This window comes from Antennarius striatus, chromosome 5 (genome assembly GCF_040054535.1).
Source record: "Antennarius striatus isolate MH-2024 chromosome 5, ASM4005453v1, whole genome shotgun sequence".
NCBI classification, from domain to species: Eukaryota; Metazoa; Chordata; class Actinopteri; order Lophiiformes; family Antennariidae; genus Antennarius; species Antennarius striatus.
Window position 1 is genome coordinate 1,465,067 of NC_090780.1, and position 17,003 is coordinate 1,482,069.

A 17,003-nucleotide genomic window follows, 5' to 3' on the forward strand; every position below is an offset into this window, starting at 1 on the left:
AGAAGGTGGTTTAATATCAGTATGGGGGGGGGGTTCAGAAACGTTTTAATTATCGCAAACAATAGTTCACTATATTGCGGAATTTTGTTTTTCACGGGTGCTCCTGGAACGCTTTAACTGCGAGTAACGACGGATCACTGTATGTGATAATAAACGTGAATCCAGTTTGTATCAACTTTATTAGCAACGTCCTCGTAACGTCACACCGTTTGTTTCTTGACGGTTCTGCTAGCTTGGGAGTTTCAGTTTAGCGGTATTCTGTTAGTGGCCCCTTTAAGAAGGTAGTCATGTGACCGAGGCAAGCATCTCGAGTGACTCATTAAGGACAACTTTCAACTTCATTCATGAGGTCTGGGCCGTGTTGTTGAAATGTTTTATTTATTAAGCAGTGTACAAACTTCCAACATACTGTGGAGCAGCTTCACCAAAGGAAAGGTGAGACAACACATGGATGGAACTCCGTTTCCCTTCAAATTAAAATTCTAAGTACTTGAAGCCTCAGACTCACTCAAGTTTTTGTTAAAATTTCTTTTTAATACTGTCTGGATTTTTCCAGAAAACAAAAACTTTGATCATTTTCTCAGTTACAACTCTGTTCAGACAAGATTAATTTTAATGTGTTTAAATCTTTAGACCACTAAACAATTGTTTTTAAAACTTCCAACGCTTTGCCTTTATCTACAGCTTCACTGCGTTAATATTCTCATTATGTTCTTAATACTCCATGTTATATGCACCACGAGGCGTTCAAGAACAAGCGTTTGTGTGAAGTCATGCATTAACGCCACATCTTCCTCCACCTGGAAACAGAATTTACTTCAGGCAGCTGTTGAAAGTCCTCGTTAGTCAGGTGGTGGTGGTGGTGGATGTAGAGGAGAACCGGTTTGAATAAAGAACTTTTTTTTATTAACTATCATTTGATTCTCATCAGCAGTCAGATTAAAAACTGCGATGTGACCTCGCCCGACAGCCACCAGTAACAGAAGACAAGCATGCAGCGTCACGTGAACATAACAGTTTTGTTATAACGGAAAATTTTTAGCGAAGGTCAAAAGTCCCATGAAAACGTAACTAAAACAATGACGACCCACGACGGCCCGTGTGGTGACACCCGGTTAGAACACACAGAAAACACCAACCCACGTTGAAATGACACGACTGCATGAAATATTCACGAGGTACAATGTGGATGAAAACACTGCTTCTTCGTCCCCACACCTCCGCCCGATCCTTTGTGGTGAGAAACCTAAAAACGAATGGCCGGCTGTTTCGGGATATTCAATAGAAATGAGAATATACTCTAGATTTATTCATTTATCCTAAAGTTCACACCTACGGGACAAAGCGGTCCGTCTGAGGCAGAGCTTTGAGACACCAGGCCTGTGGACCTGTGGGGTGTGGAAATAATCTGATGGCTGCTGCGCTTACACCTCTTTTGCATGAATTGACCCATTTATACATATATAAAATAATATGCCAATAAATTAAAAAAATAATCAATAGGGCCAAAAATCTCGTGACTCTTCAGCTGCTTCAGTCGACAAACTAAATAAAAAACGTTGGCAGTGAATATAAAGACAAAGGAGTCGACAAACTCATCCTCAGCTGAGACACGGCGCCAGGAGACGTGTGAATAAAGGTTCACGACTCAGTCAAAGCAGGACTTGAACTTAAAAGAGAAGCAGAGACAAGAAGTTTGATATTTACAACAGCAAAAGGTCGGGTTATGTAAATGTTACAAAAAAAATTAGAATAAGGAGAAGCAAAGAGATTCTTTTCCTGTACATCTTCTTCACACAGACCGGTCTGTGAACGCTCTGGGCAGCGCCGGTTCTCTCCATGCGGTTCTCAGGAGGACGCTCCGCGTTGTGGCAGGAAACCGACCCGGTTCTGGCCGGTGAGAGAAGTCATGAGGGTTCCAGTGTCCTGTTAGCTGTCCTCACCTTCAGGTGGCAGGAGCACATCATTTACACCAGGACATCAGCTGCATCCCAACACGGTCAAAAGGGGACAAAAGATGAGTGTGTGGGGGTGAGGGGGCAGTTAGTCCTGGGTCCTCAGTGAGCAGCTGAGCTGAGCGCTGAGTGAGGCTTGATTTTAAAAACACAGATGTGCAGATGGCAGGCGATCTGGTGGCACACGCTGACCGAGTACCGCAGCAGGTCGACGACAGAAAGGATCTGATGGAGAGACAGAAGGGAGAGTCTCTCAGACAAACAGGAAACACTGGCAGGAAGGTCTCCTGATTGGTTAAAGGTCGAGGGGGTTAAAGCGGCGACTTACCAATGCGATCCACAGCACCAGGTACTCGTCAATAAAACTATTGAAGTACTGATCCAGGAACAGCAGGCCTGGTCCCAGGAAGGCTAAATCATGGAGGTGCATCTCGCTTTTTGTCATGTGGGCGACCTGCAGACGCACAAACAAGATCCACACAAAAAAGTTTAGGTTCAGTTCAGTTTAGGTTCAGGTTCAGTTAACTTTAGGTTAGTTCAGTTCAGTTTATTTCAGTTTAGATTTAGTTTAGGTTAGTTCAGTCTTGGTCAGTTTAGGTTCAGTTAAATTTAGGTTTAGTTTAGGTTTAATTTAGATTTAGTTCAGTTCAGTTTAGTTTAGTTTAGTTTAGTTCAGCGTTGATGACTTCCTGAAGGAGCACAGGAATGACTTTAACGACCTTCTACTTGCCGGCTGCCATCCCAACTAGTTCCTTACAAACAGCTGTTGTCATGGTGACAAAATGCAGACGATTGAGAATAAATGTGATTAAAAACAAAATCTACAGTACTGGGAATAACCTGGATGAGAATAAACCGCTGGAGCTGGAGAACGCCAGCAGCTGATCGTGTTGTCAAACGTTCCACGACCTTCATGGACTCTGACTTACCACTAATTTATTGGTGATCTTGGCGGAGACAAAGCCAAATGCCAGGATGTAGAGACACGGATGCTTCTCGAAGAGCTGGACTGCTGACTTCTTGTAGATCATCATGGCTAAAATGATGACTGACCCAATATGTAAGACTGGAGAGAGGACGCTGGTTCCCTGTGGACACAAACAACACGCTAGGAGGATGTGTGTGGTATATGGGATATGTCTCTACTGATCAACACACACACACATTTATGATATTTGTTGTTTTTCCATAATTTATGGGTTAAATGATTTCAGGAGAGGAGGGTCTGCAGACTTACCGCTATTGTAGATCCGTTCTTGCCAACTCCTCCTGTAAATATAACTCTGAAATAATTGGTGCAGGAAAATACGGCTCCTAAAAAAGTGCAGATGGCAGGGACAATTTTCATCTGGATATTTAGGATGGGAATCTAGGAGTGGAGACCAGAAGACAGGGAATGTAAGCAGCATCATAAAAAACAAGCATTTGCAGAAAAGAGAATCAGAAGTGATCAGAATTACCAGCGACTGCCAAAAAGTAGATCCACCCACAGCGGCCAGCAAATATACGATAATGATGAAGATCTGAACCTCAGTCACGTCAATGCTGAGTGAAGAGAACGCAGAACCGTTAGACGAGCAGCAGACAGTCATCTGCGTACTGCTGCATGATGAGACGTGTTCTCCTGCATATAAACGTTGAACTTTCCAAAAAGAGACACAACAAAACACTAGAATGGAAAAATTTGTCTGATCTTGAAAAAGTCTCTTTTGAATTTAATTGTTGCGTCAAAAATGTCAACACAATGGAACAGATGACTGCACAACTCCAACTGAAGATGGACATATTTAATCGGAGATGGAAGTCTGTTAAAAAATATCTTGGTGTCAATTAATTCAATGTTGAAAGATGAAAATAAATTTAAAAACCTGTTACATACAGTACAGACCAAAAGTTTGGACACACCTTCCTATTCAATGGGTTTCCTTTCTTTTCATGAGTATTTACATTGTAGATTCACACTCAAGGCATCAAAACTATGAATTAACACATGTGGAAATATGTACTTAACAAAAAAGTGTAAAACAACTGAAAATTCGCCTTATATTGTAGTTTCTTCTAAGCAGCCACCTTTTGCTCTGATTACTGCTTTGCACACATTCTGCATTCTCTTGATGAGCTTCAAGAGGTAGTCACCTGAAATTGTTTCCACTTCACAGGTGTAATAAATGGGATTTCTTGCCTTATAAATGGGGTTGGGACCATCAGTTGTGTTGTGCAGAAGTCAGGTGGATACACAGCTGATAGTCCTACTGAATAGACTGTTAGAATTTTTATTATGGCAAGAAAAAAGCAGCTAAGTAAAGAAAAACGAGTGGCCATCATTACTTTAAGAAATGAAGGTCAGTCAATCCGAAAAATTGGGAAAACTGTGAAAGTGTCCCCAAGTGCAGTCGCAAAAACCATCAAGCGCTACAGAGAAAGTGTCTCACATGAGGACCGCCCCAGGAAAGGAAGACCAAGAGTCACCTCTGCTGCGGAGGATGAGTTCATCCGGGTCACCAGCCTCAGAAACCGCAGGTTAACAGCAGCTCAGATTAGAGACCAGGTCAATGCCACACAGAGTTCTAGCAGCAGACACATCTCTAGAACAACTATTTAGAGGAGACTGTGTGAATCAGGCCTTCATGGTAGAATAGCTGCAGGGAAACCACTGCTAAGGACAGGCAACAAGCAGAAGAGACTTGTTTGAGCTGAAGAACACAAGGAATGGACATTAGACCGGTGGAAATCTGGTTTGGTCTGATGAGTCCAAATCTGAGATCTTTGGTTCCAACCACCGTGTCTTTGTGCGACGCAGAAAAGGTGAACTGATGGACTCTACATGTCTGGTTCCCACCATGAAGCATGGAGGAGGAGGTGTGATGGTGTGGGGGTGCTTTGCTGGTGACACTGTTGGGGATTTGTTCAAAATTGAGGGCATACTGAACCAGCATGGCTACCACAGCATCTTACAGCAGCATGCTATTCCATCCGGTTTGTGTTCAGTTGGACCATCATTTATTTTTCAACAGGGCGATGACCCCAAACACACCTCCAGGTTGTGTAAGGGCTATTTGACCAAGGAGAGTGATGGGGTCACCGGACCTGAACCCAATCGAGATGGTTTGGGGTGAGCTGGACTGCAGAGTGAAGGCAAAAGGGCCAACAGGTGCTAAGCATCTCTGGGAACTCCTTCAGGACTGTTGGAAGACCATTTCCAGTGACTAACTCTTGAAGCTCATCAAGAGAATGCCAAGAGTGGGTGAAGCAGAAATCAGAGCAAAAGGTGGCTACTTTAAAGAACCTAGAATATAAGACATATTTTCAGTTGTTTCACACTTTTTTGTTAAGTACATAATTCCACATGTGTTAATTCATAGTTTTGATGCCTTCAGTGTGAATCTACAATTTTAATAGTCATGAAAATAAAGAAAACTCTTTGAATGAGAAGGTGCGTCCAAACTTTTGGTCTGTACTGTATGTGACCTTGTCCTGGGGAAGGGAATAAAAGGGGTCCATAGTCTAATGTCTGGGAATATTTTGTGTTTCGAATTTTATTTAATTAAATTTTTTATTTACTTAATTATTTTTTTCGTTGTTTTTGTCCTTGTGTATGTTTCTGTTTAAATAAACATAAAGTTAAAAAAAATGTTGGAACGGCCTCTAAAAGACAGGAAACCTGGAGAAGTTTGAATCAAGGTTGCCTAGCAACAGCTTGAAAACTTAGAGATGAATATTCATCAACAAACTATAACTTCCTGTTCTGAAAAACAGGCAGAAAACGGGAAGCCCGTTGACTCACATGCCGAAGCGCAGCGTTCCCGACACGTAGGTCTGCCAGTGGGCGCAGTAGAACATGAACATCCCAGCGAAGCAGCAGAAGAACATCCAGTCCGGGTTGGTCCCCATCTGCACCGCGATGGTGGTCCCCAACACCACAAACACTGCAGAGAGAAGCACGTGAACGAACCGGAGGACGCTCTCAGTCGGACAGGAAGGAGGTGGGGGGGGGCACTGACCGGTGGACAGGGAGTCACAGCCGTGGTCAAACAGCTCCCCCAGTGGAGAGCAGCTGTTGGTGCGTCTGGCCTGCTTCCCATCGATGGCGTCCAGAGACTGGTAGACAAACAAGCCTGCAGCGGACAGCAGGTACGCCCAGAGGGGGGCCTATAAGGACACACACACACACACACACACACACACACACACACACACACACACACACACACACACACACACACGGAGGCAGACGTGTGTTAACGTCAGTTTCAACTCTAAACTCTGGATTCAAAGGATGCGTTTTCGTATATTGTTTTGAAGTTAGTACAACCGGTGTGAACGACCACCAACCTGTTCCGTGGCCGTTGGGCAGTAGTACACGAGCACGAGCGTGGTGAGGAAATTGGTCGCCAGGCCGATGATGGTGATCAGATTGGGGGCGATCCAGGAAGGGACTTGAGCTACCAACCACTCCCAGTAACGCTGCATCATGGGCTCCAGCAGGGAGCGTCCGGCGCTGCTGTACCTGCACACGTGAGTCATGTGATGGAGATGCGAGTCATGTGATGCAGATGCGAGTCATGTGATGCAGATGCGAGTCATGTGATGCAGATGCGAGTCATGTGAATCGCTGCGCCTGAACCACCTCACCTGTGCTCCTCCAGCCTCTTCAGCTGGTGTCGAGACAGGGGCGGCGAGGGCAGCTCGATCAGCCGGCGCAGCACCCCGGGGGCCATCCAGCAGCCCTCCTCCATGGCCCCCCCCTGTCCAAGGTCCTTGTCCTGGTCGAGGCCCAGGCGAGAGCGCAGGCCCCCCCCACGCTGCTGCTGCTCGCTGGTGCTCATGGAGCCCTCCTCCCTGCCGGTCTGGACCCCGGCGGCGCCTCTGCCACTGTCCCGTCAAAGGGGCAGAAGATCCACAGCGGGGGCAGGAGGAGGCTTTAGGATACCTGAGAAAAACAAACACACACCGGGTCAAAAATATCATTAACAAGTTTAGAACTGGGGACTTCTTTATGCATAATATGAAGTCATTAATTATTCATGAGCTAAATTCTGTAACATAGGTGAAGCCTGAGATGTGTCACACACACACACACACACACACACACACACACACACACACACAGACACACACACACACACACACACACACACACACACACACACACACACACACACACACACAGCTCCCAGCTGACTGGATCTGAACGATCCTTTAGCCGACAGCTAACAGGAAGCTAACAGGAAGCTAACAGGAAGCTAACAGGTCGGGAGGTTTGACTAGAAGCTCGTTATTGATCCTTCATACGTTCGTTCCTCAGAACATCAATCACAGCCAATAACCAATCACTCCCATTAATCAATCAGTCACTATCGGGGGGTGATTAGCATCAGCCCCTCGCCGGCACCTCCCCGTCAAGCTAGCCGACCTAGCTAACACCAAAGCTGCTAGCGAGCTGGACGGAGGGTCCACTGACCGGGATTAAAGGACCGGAGCCACTGGAAATCCAGCGCGGGAGGACAGCACCTCTTCACGGGCCGCGAACCAACAGTCTTCCACCGGCGGACCGTCAAACAGCCGATGTTTACGACCGAAGCTACCGGACGAGCGGCGGCGGCCGAGGTAAACTGCCACGACCGGTGTCACCGTGGCTGTCACGGGAGGCGAGCTGTCAGGGAAATCTCGCGAGACTTCCGATGTGTTCAGGAGGAATTTAACCCTCGGGCTGGTCTGACAGGCAGTGAGCCTGAGACGACGGAGGCTCTTTACAGACCCACGGTACTGTCTACTCCAGCTGTCAGAACCTAGAACTAATGAAACGTTTCTTACTTCTCAATAAAAGAAAGAAATAAAAAAAGAAAAAGTCCAAATCCAGTTTATAAATGTTTGAAGAACACATGGACGAAACGATGCTGGTAAAATGTTCTTTATTCTCTCAGCCAGTGGCAAAAGAGAAGGTACTGATGAGCTCTGGGAATAAGTACTGGAAACTCCCAGATTCAGTAAACAAACAAATGATTAAAAGTAAGCTCAAACTATCAGAGGAGATTTGCTTTATGTAAATTTTAGATGCTTTACTGTGTGACAGCAAGGTGAATGTTATATTTAGAACCTCCAGTACGTCAAGAGGTACTCAGCCTGACTTCAGCAAATTAACCCAAATTAATATTTAAATTACAGAATTAGTGACGAAAAAAAAGTTTGCACCTTCATCTGGTTCCCGTTTTGCACATGCCCCGGTGACATGGTAACCCAGATGCTAATATGACAATGTGATAATACATGAAAGTGTTAGAGGAGCAGATCTTTGTTCTTCATTCATGGCAAATATATTTGAGTTTTTTTAGTGTTGCTGTTTTTAAAATGAAAAACTTTGATCACCTGAAACTTTATTCTTTAACCCTTCCATGAAGAATCTGACCATAGATCAAGACAGAGGAGAGTTTCTACTCTTGGGGTATGTTTTGCAGCTGACAGGAAGTGTTGGAATGCTAGATGTCGTTGTGCTTGAAGTTTTCTTTATTGTTTCATGGACACATTATCTTTACAGCGGTTGTTCATGCATCAGTGTGACGTCACGGCTCTATGTCGTCCAGCTGGTCCAGGTAGGATTTAAAGAAGTCCCTCAGGAGCTGCTGCACCTGGTTGGGCTCTGAGCTGCCAGCGGGGTAGCCTGGACCTGGATTCAGAGCCTGCTTCCAGATCTTTGTCGGCTTGAAATCAGCCGATCGGGTCTTGGCAGTGTGGAGACCCTCAATGGCGCCGGACAACCAGATCAGTCTCCTGAGACTCTGGATGTTTTTACCGCGGTCGTGCAAGAGCTGATGTTCAGTCACGGCTCGGCGACTGTGGGGAGGAGGAGCATATTAGTCAGTCCAAGTCTCACCCGAGTACAGCCCCAGTACAGCCCCAGTACAGCCCCAGTACAGCCCCAGTACAGCCCCAGTACAGCCCCAGTACAGCCCCAGTACAGCCCCAGTACAGCCCCAGTACAGCCCCAGTACAGCCCCAGTACAGCCCCAGTACAATGTAGAGTCAATGTGGAGTTTAAAGCGGGACACGGAACCCAACCTGCTGCTTATAGAGAATGTGCATCTCTTATCTACATATTTAGGTTTTCAAGAGTAATAAATTTGAACGTAAGTCTCGTAAGAAGCTGAAATCCAAACATATTTAGATCTCATTGGTCAGAAATATCTAGTTTAGTTTGAGCCGTGTGGAAAGTGTCAGCAGACAGGAAGTGAGCGTCAAACGCAGACGAGACTCATCCTACTCGTAGGACCATCCTTTAGCGGGATCTCTCACCTCTCATTCTGTTGACAACGGCTGCTCGTAACGACGACAAGAAGCATGACAGCGAGGACTCGTAGAGGTCTGTGGAACCACTGCATCGTCTGGAGCACCGGCCCCAAGGAATCATGGGAAAGATAAACGGACAGGAAGCATCAGAAGACCTCAGGACTCCTCTTAGAATTTGTTTTTTCAGCCCCTCGTTGCAGGACCAGTAGTTGTGATCACTTTATGTTTAAATAAAGTTTTGGCAAGGAATGGATGAAATTACAAAGACATTTAAAAAATTGTTTTAAATAAAAGTAAAATAAATCTAAAATAAAATCTAAAATAAATAAATATATCGAAGCGCTAAATGACGCTAGCTTCTGTCCTACGACAAATACAGAACCCACTTTGGTGGGTCTGTCCTTCAGTTTTGACATTTTTAGTTCGCATTAGTCTGATAAAACAAAATATATTTTTTTTGTTGGGTAATTCTGAATTTTTTAAAATGACAGCCATCGCATTTATTTTACATTTGTCTGTTCAGAAGAGAATAATGAACCACATTCACACATTAATGCTATCAAAAAGCTGGAGAGTCACAACAAAACAAGCCGAGATTAAATTCAGAGAAAACGACACAGTGAAGATGAAGATGAAGATGAAGATGAAGATGAAGATGACGATGCGTCCAGGTGCTTACATTCTGCCTGTTGGTGAAAGCCCCTCCTCTGATGCTCAGACGCTGAACACTGACAGACACTGACTTCAGGTCGGGCAGTCAGGCCTTAAATAAAGACACCCCCCCCCCACACGCACACACACGCACACACACACACGCACGCACGCACGCGCACGCACGCACGCACACACACACACACACACTGTTACCGTGGGTTATTTCTGCTGATATAAGGATGTTCACACACCTGGAGACTCTGTAATCTGATTTTAATCTGGTTTTAATCTACTGTTCCAATCCGTTCTTCTCAGAGCGACTATCTGAAAAATAATAATTTAGACAAATGGGTCCGATCGGTTCTATTGATGAGCCTAAATGAATCATTCTGGAGTCACTGGATGTGAAGCGTTGGTCCTCAGGTCAGGTGGACGTTAAACGTTCCTCAACATTCCAGCCGCCTGGAGCCGGTCTCCAGCCACAGGACCCCCCCAGCCCCCCAGCCCCGTCACTAATGACCTGCAGCTGCTGGTCGCTGCGCTGCCACCCCTGACAACACCTCCCATGAAGAGTCTCCATCACTGAGGAATGTGGGCTCGTGGGCGGAGGAGTGAATCAGACCATTAGAGAGCCGAGTGGAGACATTCAAGGACAGACAGAGATGGTCGGACAAAGAAAGAGATGAACAGGAGGAGCAACTAATCATCTGGACAGGTCCAGGAGAACATGATTTACTGACCAGCCAAAGGACGTCTCATTTTACCTCGGGTTGGTGACTTGTTTGTTTCGTGGTTGGGAGGACAGGTTCCCCTGAAGGTTGCTGACGATCATGGATATTTATTTTTATCAGGTTGTACCTTCTTCATCATTTCTTTATCATTCTGGTTATTGGTGTTCTTCAGATACCTTTAATTCCTGAGGGAATAGATGTATAGATGATATTAATGCTAAACAGACATATTTTAGGGTTTGGTTTCTAAAGATGGGTGAACCTGTGGATCTCAAGCCATCTGATTGGTTTACTTTGTAACAGATCCATGAATTTGATTGATTCTTCATACAATTTTTATTCACTTGTCAGTGTTGTATTACTTTCTTTATGACATGATTAGTATGAGATACTTATTACATCAGCAACAAATCATTCAATCAATCAATCAATCAATCAACCAATCAATCAATTAATCAATCAACCAACAACCAACCAATCAATCAATCAACCAATCAACCAATCAATCAATCATTGAATCAGCCAGCCAGCTGACTGACTGACCGACCGACCGACCAACCGACTGATCAATCAATCAATCAATCAATCAATCAATCAATCAATCAATCAATCAATCAATCAATCAATCAATCAATCAATCAATCAATCAAATGTTATTTGTGCAGCCCAAATTCACAACTAACAAATTGCCTCTGGGGGGCTTTAGGCTCTGCTCAGAGGGACACCCGGTACCCTCAGACCCTCGACCTGGGTCAGGAAAAACTCACCTGGAGGGAGGAGCCTCTGGAAGGACCACAGACGAGGGGCTCCTCCCCCTGGGACAGGTAAATGTGTGACGGATGTCACAAGTATAGGACACAACAATCATTGGTCACTACAAGCAGAAGCTGTTGTGTTGGTTGACCAGACCAGCAGCACGTTATTGATCAGGGTTCATCAGGTGCAGCCCCATAACCAAATAAAATCCAGGGCAGGAGTTATGGCCACACCTTCCTCTAGGTGTTACCTAGAGGAACACATGGTCACACATTCACCCGATAGCAGGTGTCTAGCAGACGTGTCATGGTCACGCATCCACCAGATAGCAGGTGGCTAGCAGACGTGTCATGGTCATGCATCCACCAGATAGCAGGTGGCTAGCAGACGTGTCATGGTCACGCATCCACCAGATAGCAGGTGGCCAGCAGACGTGTCATGGTCACCACACCAACACGTTTGGAAACAAAGTCAGAGGAACTCCAGGGAGGAAACTTCCTGTGAAGAAGTTACTGACATAGAAACTGAAATAATAGAGGAGGAGAACGAGGTCTGATGTTCACGGAGTCGGTTAAAGTTGGGACGGTTCAGGCTTCTGTTCCTTTGATTTCCTCATTCCTCATTGCTGACTGGTTAATCACTGGAGGTGCAAAAGTCTCTACATGCTCAGAGTACAACAGATACCGGTTCAGGATCAGGACTGGTGCCTCACAATCTTGTAGAAGAGGTTGTCATGGTAACTGGTTGTTGACCTGTCTCTAAGCCAAAAACAGAGGTGATAATAGTGAGCTGATAATGTGAAGAATGAAAGCAGTGAACTTCTGGACACGGTGATCACAGTTGGTGGCAGGGCTCACCAACCTCCCAGTAAACAGCTTGACAACAGACTGGGAGACGGCCAGGCAAGTCTGAGGCCAGCTTCAGACCAGTTTGAGGCAAGTCTGAGGCCAGCTTCAGACCAGTTTAAGGCAAGTCTGAGGCCAGCTTCAGACCAGTTTGAGGCCAGTTTGAGGCCAGTTTGAGGCCAGCTTCAGACCAGTTTGAGGCAAGTCTGAGGCCAGCTTCAGACCAGTTTAAGGCAAGTCTGAGGCCAGCTTCAGACCAGTTTGAGGCCAGTTTGAGGCCAGTTTGAGGCCAGCTTCAGACCAGTTTGAGGCCAGTTTGAGGCCAGTGTGAAGCCAAGGGTTCCTCCATGGGGATATTGACAGTAGAGTACGTTTAATACCTATATTCTGAATTATTCCTGTTCATGTGTACTTTTATTTTATACTTCAAAATATATTTTGTTTTTCCATACTACAATATGTAATATTAATATGTACCAATACAAACACATTTCTCTGTATAAAGAACACCTATGCTTAATGGTTTTTGTGGCCGGAGCAATCCAGAGAAGACAGCCCATTTAAACGCAGACAGGGTTCCTGGTCCTCAGATGAACCCAGGACCTTCTGGACATGAGGCAACAGTACGACTCACTGAACCAATATTTATTTGTTTGTGCACTTTATCAGTTTGAGGTGAATAACCCTTATAGCAGACGCAACCGCAATGACTGTAATAAAAACTACAAAATTAAATCTAACAAGCGAATGTTTGTGGCCCTCAAAATAGACATTTAACAATGATAACCCCCTTAAACATCCCATAAAGACACCAAGTTCCAGAAATAAGAAAGGTAAACTAGAAGACGGAGGTAACATTTAGGCGATAATGTCAAATTCATAGATCAAAATGGTCAGAACAGCACAATGGGCTCTGATGAAGGACAGTCTTCACCATCATCTGACTTCCTCTTCCACCAGTGTCCAGTCATGGTGTCAGATATCAGTGAACTCTGGTGATGTCACACAGTAAGAGGAAGTTCAGCATTGGTGTTACTGGTGTCACAGGTCGTAGGCGGCCTCCTCTTCCTCTTTGAGCATTGGGGATAAATTATTTCCGTGTTTGTTTGCTAATTTATTTTGGGCAGCCTTGGTTATTCATAAAGTTAAAGTTATAGCTAAAGTTTGAACCCATGCTCAGCGCATCCCCAGTGAAACAGCTGTGCTTGCAGCCTGATGAAGATGACAGCAGCTGATGAAGAAGAGCGAGAATGACAGAACTGCAGGGCTGCAAACACGGAATCTGTTGAAAAAGGGATTCCTCCTCTGCATCACGAAGAGAGAAATATTAACAACTGAATTTGTATGTTTCCAGTTCAAAAAGTGAATGACACACACTTCAGATTTAACATCCATCCGTCCATCCATCCGTCCGTCCATCCATCCATCCATCCATCCATCCATCCATCCATCCATCCATCCATCCTCTTTTCAACAATACAATCACAATCTCAAGGGTCAGCTGCAGCGTACCCCTGTCAGCTATGGGCGAGAGGAAGGGTACACCCTGGACAAGACGCCAGCTCATCGTGGGGCCTCTCGAAAGACAAACAACCATTCCAGCACAGACCAGTTCAGTAAACTGCATGTTTTTGGAGGTGGGAGGAAGCCGGAGTACCCTTTTTTTTATATTTGATTTTCCATAGTTGGACTAATGTATTTAACATTTAATAGTAATATTTAATATGTGTAACATATTTAATTTTGTTGGTTGCATAAAACCAATCACTATTCTTCCTCACCGATCTATACATAAAATAAAATCCAACATCAACTGTAAATTACAACATTATAAATCGCACCTGAGTATAAGTTGTGAGACCAGCCAAACCATGAAAAAATGCGACTTACAGAATGAAAAATACAAGTTAAAATTCTCATTGACAATATTTTACTTGGCATCAAAATGAATGCATCAATGCTGTCCGTCCAAAAGATCCATGATTACTTGGAAAAGTATGTGAGTAACCAGAAAGATGGCAAAGCCAAAAATACACCTTTGAATTTGTGAACTCACAATGAGACTATGACACCTTAGACATAACAGTACACAAAATGCTAGTTATGTATGCTAGCAATACGATTTTGGGTTCGAGACCAGGTCTGTGTGGAGTTCGTATGTTCTCCCCGTGTCTGCGTGGGTTCTCTCCAGCATGCCGCTGAGGTACATTGATCCCCAAATTGTCCCTAAGTGAGAGTGAGCGGATGTTTGTCTTGTCTTGTCCTGTGGCCCCACAATGCGCTGGCGTTGCGTCCGAGGTATTCCCTTCCTTCACCTGTAGCCAGATGGGATAGGCTGTAAACATGTCGAATGCGTTTGTATTTCAGGTCACTTGAAGTTAGGTTTGGTGGGACTCTCTTCAAACTCTTCAGACTGGGTCTTAAGCCAGTTCCTGTTTAAATCTCCCATAATGACCATTTCCTTGCGAGTCACACCCGGTAGAAGCTGCAACAGGAAGGGGGGCCCCACTGACAGCTGAAGGTGTTCTGTAGAGACCAGCAACAAAGACATCTGGTGTTTGAGACCACAAGGACAATGATGTTGGATCTCATACTGATTTAGAGAGAAGCACTCTAACTTGATCCCCCCTTGTGGAGGGAGGGTAAAGGGTTGTCATGTGGCACACAGATGGTAAGACCTCCTTCTGCCAACTCAACCCTCTCTACACAGTCCCTGGTAAAGCGTCATTTCCCTCCCTGCCCCCCCCCCTTATCACACAAATCATTTCCAGCTCTCTTATCACTTGAATCGTTCTCCCTTTTCACAAAACTGTTGCTGTCAGCCCTATACTCAAGAAACCCGGTTCTGAAGCCAGTTCCTTAACGGATTAGTTGTACACGACCACTTCAGTTCTGGGGGGTCCTTTGGAGAATTGCTGAAAAACTATTTTTACGGATCTCAGACTAAATAAATGACTTTAATAGTTGATGTGTGTGACCGCCTGGGGCCTCGTCACGGTCGTGTTTGTTCTCAGGTCTTGTCACTGTTTCCTGTTTTATTTGAACACTCGTCCTTTTGTCTTTTTTTAAACTGTACTTCCTGCCTCTGTGTTTCCCTCCTGCCTTGCCCTGATTGGCTTCAACTGCCCCTCATTACCTCCTCCTCCCTTGTGTATTTGTCTGTTCTGAGTCTTTTTCAGGGAGTACATGTCACTAAATTTCTGTTGTGTTCTTTTGGACTTCGACCTGTTATTTGTTTGCTTGTAGGATACCATTGCTTGTGGATTTGTAGAGATGTTTTGTGGACTGAAACTTGTTCTGAAATAAAGACCTTTTATTGTTGGCCCTGCTTTGGAGTCCTCGTTTGGTGGCTCCAGACTCATAATGTTTATTATGGATCGGTTGTGATCTAAAACATCCAGATGTGTGAGACTAAAGATGGGATGGTTGTAGATGGAGCGTCTGACAGAGTTGTGTCCGTTCCTGTACCTCCTGCTGACTCAGGTTCACATGTCTTCAGTCTCCAAGGCTTCCTCTGGTCCGTCCCAGACCGACACCTCATACGTGTTGTAGCCGGTTACGCCACCTGTCCCAGCTGTCAGATCTTGAGGCCCCCGTGGAGGGGCCCCTACACCACCTGTCCCAGAGTCTTTCATTTTGGCCTCAGTCACGAGCCTCTTCACATTGGCTCTCTCCTCTTGAGTCTCATCATGACTCACACTGAAGCTCTGATCTGGTTCAGGGTTCAGGTTCTCTCGAACTGGAGCGTTTCCTGTTTCGTGACTTACCGCCACCAGCAGAGGGTGCCTTCGAGCCATAAACTACACAGACGTGAGGACATTGAACTGTCTAATGACAAAGCAGGTCACCTCTGTTCCACATCTACATTATACACACAGACACCAGAGAGAAGCTGCTTACCTTCACACACACTCCTTTAAATCTACATCCATGTGCAGTCGTTGGGGTTCACATTGATTAGAATTGATGATGTGTCGTTTCCAGCCTGATGGTCAATGAAGAGTGTTTTTGTGTTGTGTAACAGAGTTCTGTCAGTGATGAGCTGCTGGATCCAAACAAACGTCACAACGTGTCTGGAGGTTCTCAGTCATTCAGGTCGAGGGAAGAACAAAGAACGTTTTTTTAGTTGAATTAAATGGGTGATCATAATGAGGTACCAGGAAGAGCATCAAATCAACAGGAAAGAAGGAAAAACAGCTTCAGATTTTCATCAATATTCAAATTGCATCACAGGGATTTGAAACAACAACAGTGTCACAATGAGGAGGCTGTGGGGTTTTATTGTTCTAGACTAACGGTGTAATTAAATGTTAATTTATATCAACAGGACAAAATATGAATATTTATAAATTTGCTGATATCTGTGTTTATGGTAAATTATACCTAACTGAGGTCAAAGGTCGACTGTTAAACACCAAACTGTTGTTAGGTCTGAGTAAACTTGATGATGTCTACACAATACTTCAAAAACAATGGTATAATAGGTAAACTGAAAAATGTTAAGAGGTAAGTTTTTGATTATTTGTTTTATTGATCAAATCGGTTTTTAGAAATACAGATAATAGGGTTTACAAGTTATAACAATAATACTTATTATTATTACAAATTATATGATGTGGAGACATTTCACTGAAAGCCATCAATATTAACCACCAGATGGCGCTAAAGTGAATCACAGGGGGTTAAAGAGACAACATGATTTTAATGTTTATAACACACGTCAGTCCTGTAGGACGTGTTAGTGTGTTCATCCTCTGGACACCATGAACACCATGAAC

General features: G+C 44.7%; 2 protein-coding genes across 6 annotated transcripts; both read right to left on the reverse strand.

Annotated features, from left to right (window-relative positions):
* Nucleotides 1-359: 359 nt before the first annotated feature.
* cept1b (choline/ethanolamine phosphotransferase 1b) lies at nt 360-7,788 on the reverse strand. The gene is made up of 10 exons (XM_068315371.1): nt 7,417-7,788; nt 6,588-6,885; nt 6,288-6,462; nt 5,957-6,104; nt 5,740-5,881; nt 3,416-3,500; nt 3,193-3,324; nt 2,885-3,043; nt 2,284-2,409; nt 360-2,180 (listed from the first exon to the last, which is right to left on the reverse strand). The coding sequence occupies exons 2-10, from the start codon at nt 6,779-6,781 to the stop codon at nt 2,058-2,060; spliced, it is 1,284 nt and encodes a 427-aa protein (XP_068171472.1). The 5' UTR covers nt 6,782-6,885; nt 7,417-7,788; the 3' UTR covers nt 360-2,057.
* Nucleotides 7,789-8,452: 664 nt separating this feature from the next.
* Nucleotides 8,453-16,205, reverse strand: pth4 (parathyroid hormone 4). 5 transcript variants are annotated; one of them, XM_068315374.1, is made up of 5 exons: nt 16,126-16,205; nt 10,658-10,809; nt 9,919-10,002; nt 9,246-9,334; nt 8,453-8,786 (listed from the first exon to the last, which is right to left on the reverse strand). In XM_068315374.1, exons 4-5 carry the CDS (start codon nt 9,329-9,331, stop codon nt 8,516-8,518), a joined length of 357 nt encoding a protein of 118 aa, XP_068171475.1. In that variant the 5' UTR covers nt 9,332-9,334; nt 9,919-10,002; nt 10,658-10,809; nt 16,126-16,205; the 3' UTR covers nt 8,453-8,515. The 5 variants fall into 5 exon arrangements, with proteins under 5 accessions (XP_068171475.1, XP_068171476.1, XP_068171474.1 ...); XM_068315375.1 differs by lacking the exon at nt 16,126-16,205 and adding an exon at nt 13,738-13,794; XM_068315373.1 differs by lacking the exon at nt 16,126-16,205 and adding an exon at nt 11,392-11,661.
* Nucleotides 16,206-17,003: the final 798 nt, after the last annotated feature.